Source organism: Macrotis lagotis, chromosome 7 (genome assembly GCF_037893015.1).
Source record: "Macrotis lagotis isolate mMagLag1 chromosome 7, bilby.v1.9.chrom.fasta, whole genome shotgun sequence".
NCBI lineage: Eukaryota > Metazoa > Chordata > Mammalia > Peramelemorphia > Peramelidae > Macrotis > Macrotis lagotis.
Window position 1 is genome coordinate 94083244 of NC_133664.1, and position 17026 is coordinate 94100269.

Consider the following 17026-nt stretch of genomic DNA (forward strand, 5'->3'; position numbering starts at 1 on the left):
TGTAAAAACAATTTTTAACATTCATTTTAAAAATTCTCTCCCTTTCTTTTTTTCCTCCCCCCTGCCCCCATTAAGAAGGCAAGCAATGCGATATAGGTTACACATGTGCAAGAAGAATTGCAAACATGCAAAACATATTTCCATATTAGTCATTCTGTGGGAAAAAACAAAGACAACAAACCCCCACCAAAAACAAAAATAAAGTTTAAAAAAAGGGTGCTTCGATCTGCATTCAGGCTCCATTAGTTCTTCTCTAGATGTAGATGCATTTTTCATCATACAATCTTCCGAATTGTCTTGGATCACTATAATGCTGAAAAGAGCTAAGTCATTATATTGACATCATAAAATATTGCTATTTCTGTGTACAATGTTCTCCTAGTTCTGCTCATTTCATTTTGTATTAATTCATGTAAGTTTTTCCATGTTTTTCTGAGACCATTCTGCATATCATTTTTTGTAGTCCAATAGTATTTCATCACAATCATACACCACAATTTTTTCAGCCATTCCCCAATTAATGGGGATTTCCTTGATTTACAATTCTTTGCCACTACCAAAAAAAGCTTCTATGAATCTTTTTGTATATTTAGTCTTTTGTTTTTCATCTCTTTGGGATAAAAGCTCAAAAGTAGTACTGCTGGGTCAAAAGATGGAGACAGTTTTATAGCCCATTGGGTATAGTTCCAATTCACTAAAATGGCTAAATCAATTCACAATACCAGGAGTGCATTAGTGTCTCATTTTTCCCACATCTCCAACATTTGTCATTTTCCATTTCTATCATATCAGCCAATATGACAGGTGTGTGGTGGTATCTGAATTGTTTTAATTTGCATTTCTCTAATCAATAGAGCATTTTTTCATATGACTATAGATAGCCTTTAATTACTTCTTCTGAAAACTACCTTTTCAGATGCTTTGACTATCACTTGGGGAATGGCTCATTTTTTTTTAATTTGTCTCAATTCTCTATATATTTGAGAAATGAGGCCTTTATCAGGGAAACTTAATGAAAAAATTTTTCAGTCAGTATTACCAACTGTAGTTCTTTCCATACTATTTTTCCCCCTCTGTTTATCCTACTCTCTTTCTCTCTCTTCTTTTACCCTGTTCATCCTCAAAAATATGGGGGTGATGTTCAACCTTGATGGACTTGATCATTCCATCAGTGCAACAGTCAGAGACACTTTTGGGCTATCTACAATGTATACAGAGAAAGAAATGTGGAGTCTGAACAGATCAAAGACTATTACCTTTAATTTAGAAAAAAACAAAACCCCATTATTTTATTATGTAATTTTGCTATTTCTTATACTTTATTTTTCTTCCTTAAGGATATGATTTCTCTCTCATCACATTCAATTTGGATCAATATATACCATGGAAACAATGTAAAGACTAACAGACTGTCTTCTGTGGGAGGTGGGGGGAGGGAGGCGAAATTGGAGAAAAATTGTAAAACTCAAAATAAATAAAAATCTTTCTAAAAAAAGTTTTGTTTCTGACTACCACATTCCCCAATCTGCCCTTCCTTCTCTCCCCCACCCCTCTCTCATCCCCTTCTTCTTCTACTTTCCTATAGGGTACAACAGATTTATGTACCCAACCGACTGTTCATGTTATTACCTGTTTGAGACAATTTTAATGAAAGTTAAGATTCACATGCTTCCATTCTCCCTCATCTTCCCCTTCCCCGCTGTAAAATTTCCTTTAAGTTTCTTTTATGTGAGATAATCTATCTCCTTTTACCTCTTCTTTTCCCCTATGCATTTCCCTTCATATTCAACATCATCCCTTCATGTTCAACTCACACCCATGACCAATGACTATATATACTACTTTTAACTGCCCTAATAATGAGAAAGTTCTTAAGAGTTACAAGTATCATCTTCCCATATAGGAATGTAAACAGTTTAACCTTACTGGAATACTTATGATTTCTCTTTCCTATTTTCCTCTTTAATGCTTCTTTTGAATTTTGTTACTGTGTTTCTATACAGCTCTAGTCTTTTCATCAGGAATGCTTGAAAGTCCTATTTCATTAAATTACATTTTTCCCCAGAAGGGCTGGCTAAGTTATTCTTGGTTGCAATCCTGGTACCTTTGCCCTAAAAAATCTCATATTCTTTTTTTTTTTGCAAGGCAAATGGGGTAAAGTGGCTTGCCCAAGGCCACACAGCTAGGTAATTATTAAGTGTCTGAGACCGGATTTGAACCCAGGTACTCCTGACTCCAGGGCCGGTGCTCTATCCACTGCGCCACCTAGCTACCCCCAAAATCTTATATTCTAAGCTCTCTGATCCTTTAATGTAGAAGCTATTACATCTTGTCTTATTCTGACAGTTGCTCCATGATTTTTGAATTATTTCTTTCTGGCTGTTGGTAGAATTTTCTCCTTGACCTAAGAGTTCTCGAATTTGGCTATGGTATTCCTGGGAGTTTTCATTTGGAGATCTCTTCCAAGAGGTGATCAGTGAATTCTTTCAATCTCTATTTTATCCTCTGGTTCTAGAATATCAGAGCAGTTTTCCTTGAAAATTTTTTTGAAAGATAATATCTAGCCTCTTTTTTTTGGATCATGGCTTTTAGATAATACAATAAATCTTCAATTATCTCTCAATCTATTTCTCAGTTCATTTGTTTTTCCAATGAGATAATTCACATTTTCTTCTATTTTTTCATTCTTTTAATTTTACTGCATCTTAAGGTCTCAAGGAATCATTGGTTTCCACTTGCCCACTTCTAATTTTTAAGTAATTAGTTTCTTCAGTGAGCTTTTGTACCTCCTTTTCCATTTGGTGAATTCTGTTTTCTCAGGTGTTCTTCATTGGATTTTTGGGCCTCTTTTTATCCATGCTACTTTTTGTTTTTCCACTATTTTTTGCATCATTGTCATTTCCAAAAAATTATTCCTCTAATTCATTTGAGTTTAAAATTTCTTTTTGAGCTCTTCCAGTAATTCTTTTTGAGTCTTTCTTTAAGGTTTTGGATGTAGCAGTTATGACTTTGTTGTGTTCTGAGTTTGGGTTTTGATCTTCCCTATCACCATGTCTATGGTCACAATCTTTTTTCATGTTTACTCATTTTCTGAGCCTATATCTTAACATTTAACTTTATATTTAAGTTGTTCTCTGCTCCCAGGGTGGAGCGTGCACTGTCTCATGTTTCAGGTTTTTTGAGCAACTACTTCTTCCAAAGTGGTATGCTCTAAGAAGAGGTTTACTACTCTCCTAGCTTATGCTATGATCTGTGAGTGAACAAAAGCATTCTCTTCTGCCAAGAAATAGTGACCAATCTCCATTCCAAAGCCACTGCAAATTCTTTTTTTTTTTTGAGGTTTTTGCAAAGCAATGGGGTTAAGTGGCCTGCCCAAAGCCACACAGCTAGGTAATTATTAAGTGTCTGAGGCAGAATTTGATCTCAGGTCCTCCTGACTGCAGAGCCAGTGCTCTATCCACTGCGTCACCTAACCGCCCTCCTCCAACTGCAAATTCTAATGGACTTCTAATCACCTTAGATCAGCAAGCTAGGACTATCAACTGAATCTAAGTATGGGCAACAAAACAAAATTCTTTCTGTACCTAGTGTCAACAAATGGACCCCTGCAATCTCCTTTTAACTCTTTCAGTACTGAAAATTTTTTTCCTTTCCTCCGAGTGCTAAATATTTTGTGCCAAAATATGAATTTCACAAAGGATTAATTATAGTTGTAGTTTATGCTCATTATTTCCTAGCTACCCTAATAAATGAATCTAAAACAACTAAATAACAAATAAAACTTGCAGAAAACATGTATTTTTTTCAACATAACACACTCCCACACTGAAAGACTTCATTACTATGGACTGGGAGCCCCAAAAGTAGCCAGTGCCACTGCAGATTCAGTTCACTCTTACCCCAAACCTTTCCTGTCAATCTTCTAAGTTGTCTTGGACTGGAAAATTATTTCACCCAGTCCTGGGTGATAGGTTCTGCCACTCCAGAATTTGTTAGAGATATTAAAGTTGGAGAATTTGGACCTTTTTTTTTTTAGGTTTTGCAAGGCAATGGGTTTAAGTGGCTTGGCCAAGGCCACACAGCTAGGTAATTATTAAGTGTCAGAGGTTGGATTTGAACTCAGGGCCCCTGACTCAGCAAGCTCCTGCCTTTTTTCTGCCATCTTGGCTCCTCCCCCTGTTGGAGCTTTTCTCAAGCCAAATTCATCATAATGTTAAGCTAATAAAATATAATTCCTTCTTAAGTATGTAGTTGCAACAGATGCAACAAAATTGTTATACTGGAAATCTCAGAGATACTTATATATGCAAAAGAAAATCTCAAATTCTAGTCCTCAACAGAGAGTCACTCAAAGTAATCATATTCCTAAGGATCATTCTTAGGGATTCAGTACTAAGAAAGAAAGTCTGGTGGTCAAAAAGTTGTCTTCATTTCTAGTATAACAACTAATCCAGAAGTCATTTAAGTTCAACTATCTGGAGCACAGACAAATTACCAAAAACAGGTCTTGGAGCAGAAAGAGATATTTTTGTGTAGTTTATTCATAAGAAAATCTCTCAAGCCATCACTTTTAAGTCTATTAATTTTTATTTTAAATACTATTCAAATATGGATGATTATCTGGATTCTTATATAGATTTAGATGTCACAAATCTGAAGGGAGGATAATGTCTCCAAAGGACGATATAATACCAAAAAATCATAGCCAACAGTGAGGAAAGCAGGAAAACAACAGAAAGCATAGAAGTCATGTCCTAAAGCCTGATATACCTGAATGACCCTGAAGTCTTCATTTCATTACAGTAGAGTACAAAAAGACAATTCATAATGATGATTTGGGCATCAAATGATGGCTAAATTATGCTGAAAAGACTTTAAGATAATAGGAAATGTATGGAATATTTTGTGGAGATTCCATTAAAAATATTTAAACTTAAGTTTCTCTGTTTCATAAGGTAAATTTCAGTTATCTATATGAAACAACTTATTCTGTGAAAAAACTAAGTAAATGAAATATTACATTTTTAGAACAATTCCATGGATCTTTCATCTCATTCATCTGGGTACTCCCCCACAGGGTAGATGAAAATCCATCTGTACCTTCTCATCCAGTCCTGTTAATCATTTTCCTTCTTGATATCATTGCATGAATAACAATGAAGCACTTGGAATCTACTCCCTTTTTTAAATATTTCCCTTCCCAGCAGACATGAGCTTTCAGAAACAGGAATTTGCTCAAATAATGCAGATCACAACCCATCCATGATTTTTGTCCTTTATGAGTCTCATTCATACATGTCCTAACAAAAATAAAAAGTATATCTAATGTATTCAGCAGCCTCTAAGAGACATAGAAGATAGAGTACCATATCTGGAGTGAAGAAGACTCATGTTGCAGAGTTCAAATTTGCCTCAGAAACTTACTACTGGCTGAGGGGTCCTGGGCAAGTCACTTTACCCACACTGTCTAAGATTCTCATCTATAAAATGAGCTAGAGAAGGAAATGGCAAATCATTCCAAGAAAACTCCAAATGGGGTCATGAAGAGACAGACACAACTAAAACAACTGAACAACAAAAGTCTTTTAACATTCTATATGTACCAGGTGAGAAAAATAAGTGGGTCATCTGAAGGTTAGCTGAAAATAAAAATTCATTTTTACAGTGTGTAACAGCAGAAGCAGCTAAGAAATCATCAGTTTAAATAATTTATCAGTAACTAATTGTACTCTACTATTGAGCTGTGATACCAATATTACTGTCTAATTTCAGTATCAGTCACTTATTAAATTCAGGAAAAAAGAGAAATTAAAGACTTCATTAACATTATAGATGGGGGGGGGCAGCGGCTAGGTGGCACAGTGGATAAAGCACCGGCCCTGGAGTCAGGAGTACCTGAGTTCAAATCCGGTCTCAGACACTTAATAATTACCTAGCTGTGTGGCCTTGGGCAAGCCACTTAACCCCATTTGCCTTGCAAAAACATAACAAAAAAAACATTATAGATGGGACCTTACAGAAGATTCATAAACATAAGAATGCTCTGGGAGAGAAATGATGGCATTAAGTTGCTACCTGTTTATCAGAAAAATTCTAAGAGAAATTTTGCATTACACCATAATTATGTTGACAATTTTGGGGATCTTCAATAGTCACCTCGCTAGACAACAGGTATGAATTTCTGATATTTTATAAAAAGTTTTGATATTTTATAAGAAAAGTTAATACCTTCAATACCAAACCAGCTTCTTTGTTCTCAGTTGTATATGGAGGTTTCCAAAGTTGGATTTTGTCTTCTCTTAAGAAGTGGGTCAGCTTTGCTTGTAGGTATTTCTTTTGTGCCATCCTTTAAAAAATATATAAAAGAATATTTTAAAGTATAAATAGAATTTACAGTGTGGTGATGTTGTCTTTTTGGCTTAGATTAGTTATCTACCCCAGCTAATATAAATTAGGGAGATGTTATCATTTCATCTTCCTGCCTTTACAAACTTTTTTATTAGAGTTGCTAACAAGTGGTAAGATTTGTAAGACTGGGTTTTATCTACTTTGGATTCTCTTGCTAACCCTCTAAATTCTTTTGTTTTCTCTTTTTAACCCATCATTGGATTCAAATTATAGTAGAAAAGGAAGAGATAAATTCCCTTAGAAAACCAAAACATTTTAGACTGAAGAGAATTTTTTTAAAAATACAAAAATCAGTTTCTTTGTAAAGTGTCATATCACACATAATTCCTTAAGTAGTTGTTGCTATTCTGTCAGGATGCTCACTGCTTCAGAGTAAAGCTGTATGTTTCTGATTAATCTTTGTTTGTTTGTTTTTTTTAGGTTTTTGGCAAGGCAAATGGGGTTAAGTGGCTTGGCCAGCCACACAGCTAGGTAATTATTAAATGTCTGAGACCGGATTTGAACCCAGGTATTCCTGACTCCAGGGCAGGTGCTTTATCCACTGTGCCACCTAGCCGCCCCCTGATTAATCTTTGTATCAAAGACACAGAAGGCTGAATAATTTGTTGATATGGGTGAAGCTGAGGAAGAAAAGCAAAAATGTTGACTATTAATGACCAAGTGTAGAGGTACTCTATCAAAGTATCAGGCTCCACTAATAGACAATTAAAAGCAAGAAGAAATAATTTTGGTGCTTTGGTCAATCTGTTTCTTTCATCTCCATGGTTGACTACTAATATCAGTGATGATTCCCATGTCTCTCAATTGATGTATTTTTAACCTATGTTATTCCAAAGACTCCACCCAATGGTCTAAAAAGTTTTCATTCATCCTAGTAATATCCTGAGGATACCATCGTACCACTAAGGTTCTTTTTTCCCCATCTTCACAAAAATCAAAAAAGAAGATATATGTAGAGAAAATGTAAAGATGTATGAAAGTTGACAGGCTGTGCATAATCAAGACAAATCTAAGTTATAAAAAGCATTCCAAAAGTAAAATGAGAGGGACAGTTAGGTGATACAGTAGACAGAACACCGGCCTCAAATCCAGTCTCAAACACATAATACTTACCTAGCTATATGACCTTAGGCAAGTCACTTAACGTAACCATTGCCTTGCAACCCCCCCCCCCAAAAAAAAGAGTGAAGTGAGGGTTAAGATTTTTATAACTGGGACAGGAAACTTTTTTCTATCTAACATTAGATTTAGCTGAGCTCAAGGAAATTCAAAGAATGAAAAGGCAAATATTGATTAAGCCCTGACTACATTCAAGGCACCATTCTAAACAGTGGGGATCCAAAAACAAAAGCAAGATAGTTTATATCCTCAAAAATCTTACTTTATAATACAGAAAGTGGCAGCCACAAGTTGTAAGTATGGTAAATGAAACAGATGTGGGAGAAAGAGAAAAAGGTAGAGATTGGCTTCAAAGAGAGAAAAAAGGAAGGCACAGTGAGGAAAAAGAGAAAGTTAACATAGAGAACTGGAGGGGGTAACATCCTGAAAGGCAGGCTCAATAAATTTGAAATGGGTAATAAGATACTCCTCAAACTCAAAATAGCTTTATTTAGCACATTATCACTTTTTTTCAATTGACTTTAAAAATTGATTTTAAAAAAACCAGTTAACCATTGCTCACAGCTCTTCAGCTATTCCTTATGTTTTAAGCCTTCTGAGACAAACTGAGTATTTCTTGAGCAGGTATCAGTCTGGGGCACATTTTGCCTATCCAAAAAAAAAATTATAACTATTAAAAGACCTTCTCAAAAACTTTAAAATGTCTTCCCAGCTTCATGCTCCTATTATTGCTACCCCTTCCACCACATAAGGTTGCAGCTTGTCCACCTAGGTTGCAGTTAAGAGAATTTATACATTCTATCAGTGACAGCAGTTTGGATTGAAAGAATGTGGCGCACTAAGTGGAGCCACAAGAAGTGGAAGAGGGAAGAGTATTCACTGGCTAGCATCTGTAACTGCAACAATATTACCCAGAGTATATAAAATCAAATTAATTCATTCAAAACTAACTCTAGTTGGAAATTTGCCATCATCTGATATAGGCAGATTATTCCCAGTTAGACAGTTACTTAAAGGGTTCATTTTCTGAGTTTTTACTGAATAATACCTAGCTAGAGTCTCTGATATTATTACATGCATACTTTTTCTAATCTAATCAAACTCCATTTGACCTTGTTAGACAATCTAAAATCCTATTTTTCCTCCCCTTCACTTAATGAAAGGAAGAAAATAAATAACATCTACATCTGATGTCTCCACTTCCTCATTATCCACATCTTTCCTTGTATCTGGGTTTCCAACCCCACCATTTTTCTGAAGCTGTTCCAAGGTCACCAATGTTGATAACCCTCTCCCCTAACAAATTCTATCTCTTCCATTAGTTTCAGTGATGCCACTCGTTCAGGTTGTTTTCTTTCCTCTATTCCTAACTCCTAGTATATTCTACAAGTTTCAGGGTTTGACTCTCTCCTCTCCCTTAGCAATGGGTTTTATTCCATGGCTTCAAAATACCTCCTTTATGAAAGTGGATTCAAAATCTGTCACTAATCCTAACTCCCATTTTGATGTTTGCATTTAGATCTCTGCCTACAGGGTATCTCCACCTCTAACACCTCTAACTCAAGATGTTCAAAACTCACCTTATCTTTTTCTCTAAACTTGTTCTTCCATGTGACTTCATTATTTTTGCCTACAGCACCATCACTGAATTCAGTCTCCCTTTTTGGCAATCTTTTGCTACCCTTTGACTCCTGGTCCTCCTTTATCTCTCTTACCAATCCATAATTTACCAAGTTCACTCCAGTTCAACCATATTACTATCTGCCTAAACCAATTCTTTAGGGGTCTTCCTAATCTCCACTATCCCTCCTATGCTGCCTACAGAATAATTTTTCAAAATATATAATCCTGGTCATATTATGCTTTATTTCAAAATTCTTTTAGTAGTTCCTTGTTATCAAATAAAAGACCACATGTCTTTACTTAGCATTCAAGGCTTCCACAATTTATCATCCCAACTTTTTATCTTATTACCCTGCCTCCATATTCTCTACACTCTCAGCAAATTAGATAATTATTTAATCCCCCAACTGAATTCTCAGGCTATTTGCCCAGAATTCCCTCCCTTCTTTTAACTGTTAAATTCCCATCCCATCCTTTAAATCCCAAGTCAAAAGATTCATCTTGCAGAATGTTCTCTAATCCCTCTCATTGCAAACATCTTTCCTTCTCTCTTTTCTTCACCTCATACTGCAGTTTACTTTGTGACTCTTTAATACAGAATCATGTAATACTGAGTACTGTGTTTAACTGAAAATATCTCTAGTTTATTTTTATTTTTATTTATTTTTAGGTTTTTGCAAGGCAGTGGGGTTAAGCGGCTTGCCCAAGGCCACACAGCTAGGTAATTATTAAGTGTCTGAAGTCAAATTTGAACTCAGGTCCTCCTGACTCCAGGGCTGGTGCTAACTAGAGATATTGGGGGCGGCTAGGTGACAGTGGATAAAGCACCGGCCCTGGAGTCAGGAGTATCTGGGTTCAAATCTCGTCTCAGACACTTAATAATTACCTAGCTGTGTGGCCTTGGGCAAGCCGCTTAACCCCACTGCCTTGCAAAAACCTTAAAAAAAAAAGTTAAGACTGAATGCTTTAGATAGAAGCTGGATTTACAAAGTACTTTGGAGGTATCAAAGAGACATTAAAGGAGAATTAAAGCAGGAGAATTATCATCAGACCTGTCCACCATTTTCACAGAATCACAAAATTTAGAGCTGAAAGAGAACCTGGAATCATGTAATCTAACTAGAGGAGGAAAATGAGGCTCAGAGAAGTTAAATGATTAACTGAACACCATCTCCGGCAGAAGTTGCATTGCCAGTATTGGTACCTAGGTCTTCTGACTCTTAACTCCCGTCTTTCTGGTTGCACTTTTTTTCATCATACCACGCCTTTCTAGCCCTATAATTACGACTACAACAGATTTCTCTGGTCCTTATGCAGAACTCTGGAGCATGTCACCCTCGGCTAGGACATGTGTGCGGGATCTTAAGAGATGAGCGAAGTCCGGAGTTCTTGTTGACGGGATCACAGAACTTAAAGTAAAATGTCTTTCAAGTGCCATTTCACAGCCAGGGATAAACAAGGGCTACTTCAGTTTTGGTTCCACTTTTGCAGTAAGTTGCCAGGACAGCTCGACCTTCCCAAATTTCCCTAAATCAATGCCTCTAGATTACTCAGGAGGTAACAAACTCCTCGGCAGGAATGGGTAAAGGAGGGAGTCTGATACCGGGAGGGCAGCATTTTGGCCGGCGAGGTCACCAACCCTCCCACAGAGCCAAGGATAAAACTTATGGGGGGCCACGGGTGAGCCCCAAGTGATACCCGTGGTGGCTTAACTCGGGCCCAACGTCAGACAATTCCACTTTGTCCCGGCTCGGATCCAGGCTTCGCCAAGCGGCCCAGGGGCCGGGGGGGCGCCGCGCGGGGGCAGCCGGGCCAGCCCGCCCCTCCCCACCAGGGGCCGCGCGCCTCCAGGCCCGAGGCCTGGGGGAGGGGAGGCCGGGCCGGGCCGGGCCCGGGGAGCCGGGGCCCGCTGCACTCCCCACCGCTCCCGGGGCGAGGGAAGCCGCGGGGCCCCCAGGCCCGGGCGGCGCCGGCGGGGCGGAGCTGACGGGAGGCGGGCGGGCGGGCGTCCGCCGCGGGGCCCGGCCGTTCCCGGGCCTCACTCACCTGAGAGGCGCTAGGGCCGGAGCTCGCCAGCGTTCCGGAAAGTCCCCGGATGCAGCAGGTCGCTGTTTGTTTTCGTTCCGGGTGAAACCGGCTCCTCCTCCTCCTCCCCCGCCCCCCATCCCGCCCCGCCAGACCCCACCTCGCGCGGCGCCGGCCGGGAGGGGGCGGGAGCGGGAGCGGAAGGGGAGGAGCCTGGGCCTCCGGAGCCGGCGCGGGACGTTGCGTGACCCCTGCCCCCGCCGCCGCCGCCGTGTCCCCCCGCCGGGGCGGGAGCCCCCTGGCCAGGGGCAATCGTAACCCCAGTTACCAAAATCTCCTCCCCGCCCCCAGCCTCAGGGCAGACACCCGGGGGGCTCTGATGTGGGAGGCCGCCTTCCCTGAGGACCCTCCGCCCATACGTACATGTATACATACCTCCAGTGTGTATACTGATCCATCGCCGTCGGGAAAGCGCCCTTCCCCAGCAGGATGTGCTTCCTGAGGTCACTGCCGTTTTGGTAGTCCCTGGTCTAGTGGAACACTTGCTCTCCAGTATTTGGTTCTTCAGTCTCTTCCAACTTTTTGTGACCCCATTTGAGTTTTCTTGGCAAAGATCCTGAAGCGCCTTATTTCTCCCGGTCATTTTACTGTGAGGAAACCGAGGCAAACAAGGTGAAGTGACTTGGGTAGATTCACCTAGCTAACAAACTCAGAAAAATAAGTCTTGCCGACTCCCGAGCAGGCATTCTATCTACTTCCACACCTAGCTGTAAGTATTTAAATGCTTATTGGTGACAACAATCTCTGCCTTCAAGAGGTTTATATCATATATATATATATATATATATACATATATATATGTATGTATGTATATATATATATATATACACACACACACACACACACACACAGAAAGATGGGGGTGGGGACAAGGAATATGTACAATGAGTATAAAATATATTCGAAATAAATAGTAGAGTTTGGGGGAGGGGTACTAGAAGAATCAATTAGTACAGCAATTACTAGAACAATCTAGAAAGATTAATTTTTTTTTTTACTTTTTGCAAGGCAATGGGGTTACATGGCTTGCCCAAGGCCACACGGCTAGGCAATTATTAAGCGTCTGAGGTCGGATTTGAACTCAGTTACTCCTGACTCCAGGGCCGGTGCTTTATGCACTGCGCTACCTAGCCACCCCTAGAAAGACTAATTTTTAAAAAATCATATTTTCCCCAGTTACATGTTAACAATTTTTTAACATTTGAGGGTAGAATTTTAAGTTCCAAGTTCTATCCCACTCCTTCCCCTCCCTGTGACAGTAAGCAATCTAATATAGTTTATACATGTGCAATCATGTTTACATTACATGTTTACATTTCCATATTGATCATTTTATACAAAGACAAGAATGAAAGAAAAATGTGAAGAATAGCACGCTTCCATCTGTTTTCAGATGTCATCAGTTATTTCTCTGGAAGTGGATAGCATGTTTCATCATGAGTCCTTTGGGATTGACTTGGATCATTGTATTGATGAGAAGAGCTAAGTCATTCACAATTCTTCATCATACAATATTGTTTACTGTGTACAGTGATCTGCTTCTGCTCACTTCACTCTGCATGTAAATCATGTAAGTTCACGTAAGTTGAAGAAAGACTTTTTAAAGGAAGTGGCCATTGAGCTAAAGTATGAAGGAATTTGGAGGCAGAGGTGGAGGAGATGGAGCATTCCAGGCTTGGGGTGAACTCCAGTTTATCTGGAGTATATAGTGAGTAAAAAGGTATATATAATGTGAAAGAAATAGGGGGAAATGGTTTGAAACCAAATGGCTAGCCCCTTAGCTTAATGTCTTATCAATTAATCAAACATTTATTAAAGCTTTTTTGTGCCTTCTAAAAGCCTTCTCACTATTCTCTGACAGCCTTGACCTCCTGAAATATCTCTGTATAAATTATATTCTTCCTAAGAAAAGGATTTTCCATTGTTATTTCCTGTGCCTTCATCTTCAGTGCCATTTTATGGACCAGAAGTTTACCTGGCCAATGCTACATCCTCCAGTTTTTAGAGCAGTAGGAATCAAATCAAATGCCTCTGTGTCACCTTCAAGATCCCCTAATTATCACCTTTCCCTTACTGTTTTCATGTTTCCCCCAATCTTATCTGTGACTTCCATTGTACCAAAGCAAATTTATCTGCATCCCAGTTTCTCAGTACTTTCCTCTTCCCTCAGTGGGAAGTGATTTCTCTACTCTTAACTTCTCATGACCTTTGTTTGGCTCTCTCTTTTTTCATTTATCATGGTCTACCCTGTATTATGCTTCTCTATACTTAAGGATCATGAACAGCTAGGTGACACAATAGAGTCCTGGCTCTAGAGTCAGGAAGATCTGGGTTCAAACCCAGCCTCAAACACTTAACTATATGTGACTGGGCAAGTCACTTCACTTTGTTTGCCTCAGTTTCCTTATCTCTAAAAATAATCAAAATCACACAGGATTTTAATAACATGGCTGGAATTAGAACCCACATCTGTTTCCAAACTCTTTGATCTTTCTTTTATCTGCCTACCTATTATCCATTTGATTGTAAAGTCCTTGAAGGTAGGAATTATATCTAATTACAACTTTGTAACTCCAGTGTCTTTCTTGTGTATAGATACATGAAATTGAAAGTAGATTTTATGCCTTCTATCTAATAATGGTGCCATTTCACTCTTGCAAATACTTATTGGAAACCTGCTATGAATAAGGTATCATATCAAGTGAAGGCACTCGGAGGAATGGATCTTCTAATCCAGTTGGAGAGGTAGTACTTGTAGCAGCACAGACCCCCAAATTTCAGGGACCAGGGATCTGAATAGGACAGTTGTTTAAGGGGATATGATCTAACCTATGATCAATGGAGAGTGAGCTCTAAGGGGCTTTAAGAGATAATCTAGTTAAATTTCCCTCAACCATATGCCCATTTTACAGATGAGGAAACTGAGGATCAATGAAGAAAATTCATTGGGGACCATTATGGGGGAAGGGTTGTCAGTCTGAATTAAGATCTCTGGTGAGAAATACTTTTTAGATATGTTTGGATCAGTCACAATCTGAAAAGATAGCAAGAATGGATTTAAATTTTCATCCTTTTCTCTCTACTTCAAATAATATATCTTTCAAAGTCCAGCTCAAATTCCAGCTCCCTACAGGAAGTCTTCCCTGATAGTTTGAGCTTGAACTTAATCTTTCTTCAAAGGACCACATAACACTTATAATCTCTAGTATTCATTCCACACTTAGCATTTATTGCTTTCCCTGGTAGCTTTTATCTAGATAACAAGGAAAAATAGCTACCAGAGATCTTGACTTTACCAATCCTTTTATTTCCATGAGTGGCTCAGGGTATTCAGGTCTAAAGAGGTTGTACTTGTTCAGCATTCCCCAAAGTATCTCACTGATGGAGGGAATCTAATAAGTCTACTAGGTTTTTTGAGTGTTTTATGCTTAAATGACATGGATTTAAGTGAGGGAGTGCTGTACAAAGTCACCAGCCTCACTTTCTCCTTTGATGTCTATGATCCTATTTGAACTAAGATCTTCCTGATTCCAGGTCTAGAATTCTGTCTACTGTGCCACCTAGTAGTTCATTTTGTACAAACAAGATACATACAGGATAAATTGTAAACAGAGAGAAAATAGTATTGAGGAAGGATTGGGAAAATTTTCTAGAATAAGGTTGACTTTTACTTGGGACTTGAAAGCTAGAGAAATAGAGAAATCAGGAAATTGAGATGAGGAAGAGGAGTATTCTAGGTTTGGGGAATGGCCAGTGAAAATGCCCACAATCTGGGGATGAAGTACCTCTTGTGAAAAAAGGAATAGTAAAGAGACCAATGTGTCATTGGATTACAGAATATGATTGGGGGAGTAAAGTTTAAGAAGATTGGAAAGGGGGGGTGGCTAGGTGGCACAGTGGATAAAGCACCGGCTTTATCCACTGTGCCACCTAGCTGCACCCCCCCCTGGAGTCAGGAGTACTTGGGTTCAAATCTGGTCTCAGATACTTAATAATTACCTAGCTGTGTGGCCTTGGGCAAGCCACTTAACCCCATTTGCCTTGCAAAAAAACCTAAAAAAAAAAAAGATTGGAAAGACTGGAAAAAGCAAGATCATGAAGGACTTTCAATGTCAGAAGATTTTATATTTGATCCTAGAATGTAGGGAGCCACTAGAGGGGTCATGGGTTGGGATTTGACATGGTCAGATCTGTGTTTAAGGAAGGTTATTTGATAGATGAATGGAAGATGACTTGGAATGGCAAGAGACTCTAGGCAAGACTAATCAGACCTTTCCCAGAGTGAGGCAGTTTCAGAGAAGAGAAAGGGCACATATGAGAGATGTTAAGAAGTTAAAACCTACAGACTTTTGCAACAGATTGGATATGAGGGATAGTATGAGAGAGAATAAAGAACTGATTGTAAACCTAGATGATTTGGAGGTATCACCTTGACAAGATCTCATGAATATGACCCTTTTTCTCCTCCCTTGCTACCACTACTCTGATGTAGACCTTTGTCACCTGCTCCCTGGACTATTGAAATAGCCTATTGGTGGGTCAACCTACCACAAGTCACTCTCCACTCCAGTCCATCCTACATTTATCTACCAAAATGATTTTCTTTGTAAAGGTCCAATCCTCTTACCCTCTTCCTCAATAAACTCCCAAGATCAATACAAAATCTTCTATTTAGCTATATGGTTGGATAATGGGCCAAGTACAGAAAAGACTGATCAAAATACAGAAGAAGAGGAAATTGTATGTTGCTATATTTTTTCAGGATGAGAAAATCTGCCAAGCCTGTCCTGACCTGAGGGATATCACTGCCTGGTCATGGGAAAGAACCGAATCTAGCGGTTGCCCTTTTCCTGCTTAAGATGTAAATTGTAGAAATCTCAGGACCTAGGACCACTAGAGATAGTGGCATTCAAGCCTCAGATTGGAATTAAAGGCCTCTGATATTTGAATATATTGTGTAGGCAGAACTGACAAAAAGCCACTGCAGAAGTCTTAGGGTAATGAGTGAAGAAGTTACATATGTAGATATATGTGTCCTTTAGTAGTAAATACAGATAGATGTGTGTGTGTATATATATATAAATATATATATATATACATATATATATAAAATAGGTAACACAAACATGTTGTTACAGATTAATTATGACTTCTATAGCTCATCTGCTACATGTTATATAATGCTTTTTAACTATGTTGTGTATTATCCCTGTGCTTGCTACATTTTGGTACTGCATTAACTACCTTCAAATAGCTAAATAAATATCTGGGATACTGCACATGTTACCTTACTATATGAAAGTTAATGGATATATAATGTTCATTTGCAGATTGTACTTGTATACCTGATATTATATATACAGGAGCCAGAAAGTTTAATAAGAAGGCAAATGTAAGTGGCACAAAGTTCCTTGCCCTTATTAAGCAGTAAATCAAGACAAAGATGGCCAGTTCCAACCTCTTTCCTTCAGGTTTTACTAAGTGTCTCTTTGAGGTTTATCAAAACTTCAAGGCCATTTGTTTGGTCTAGATACTAACTGCCACAGGCATAAGGAGAATTGAAATTCATTCACTACTAACTCACTCTGTAAGAGGATTTGAGAATTTTTAGGGGAGGGCAAGAAGACAACACAGTGAATAAAATGAAGAAATCTTTTCAGCCACCTTACAGTGTTACTTTAAATATCTTTGAAATTTTTTATGGTTATTTGACTTTTCACATAGTTAAAGCAAGTCTCTCTACCTGCACCAAAAACTGAACCTCTTTATATAGACCCTTCCCAACCCCCCA

General features: G+C 38.7%; 1 protein-coding gene across 2 annotated transcripts in view; it reads right to left on the reverse strand.

Annotated features, from left to right (window-relative positions):
- Positions 1-11360, reverse strand: part of NUB1 (negative regulator of ubiquitin like proteins 1) — a 44885-nt gene extending 33525 nt beyond the window's left edge. Inside the window, exons 1-2 of one of the 2 annotated variants that reach the window (XM_074193321.1) lie at positions 11197-11360; positions 6229-6346 (exon numbers count right to left, since the gene is read on the reverse strand). In XM_074193321.1, the coding sequence (XP_074049422.1) occupies positions 6229-6346; positions 11197-11315 (237 nt within the window). In that variant the 5' untranslated portion in view covers positions 11316-11360. Of the gene's footprint in view, positions 1-6228; positions 6347-10848; positions 10960-11196 lie in introns of those variants that run through there. The other variant, XM_074193322.1, reaches the window with a different exon arrangement.
- Positions 11361-17026: the final 5666 nt, after the last annotated feature.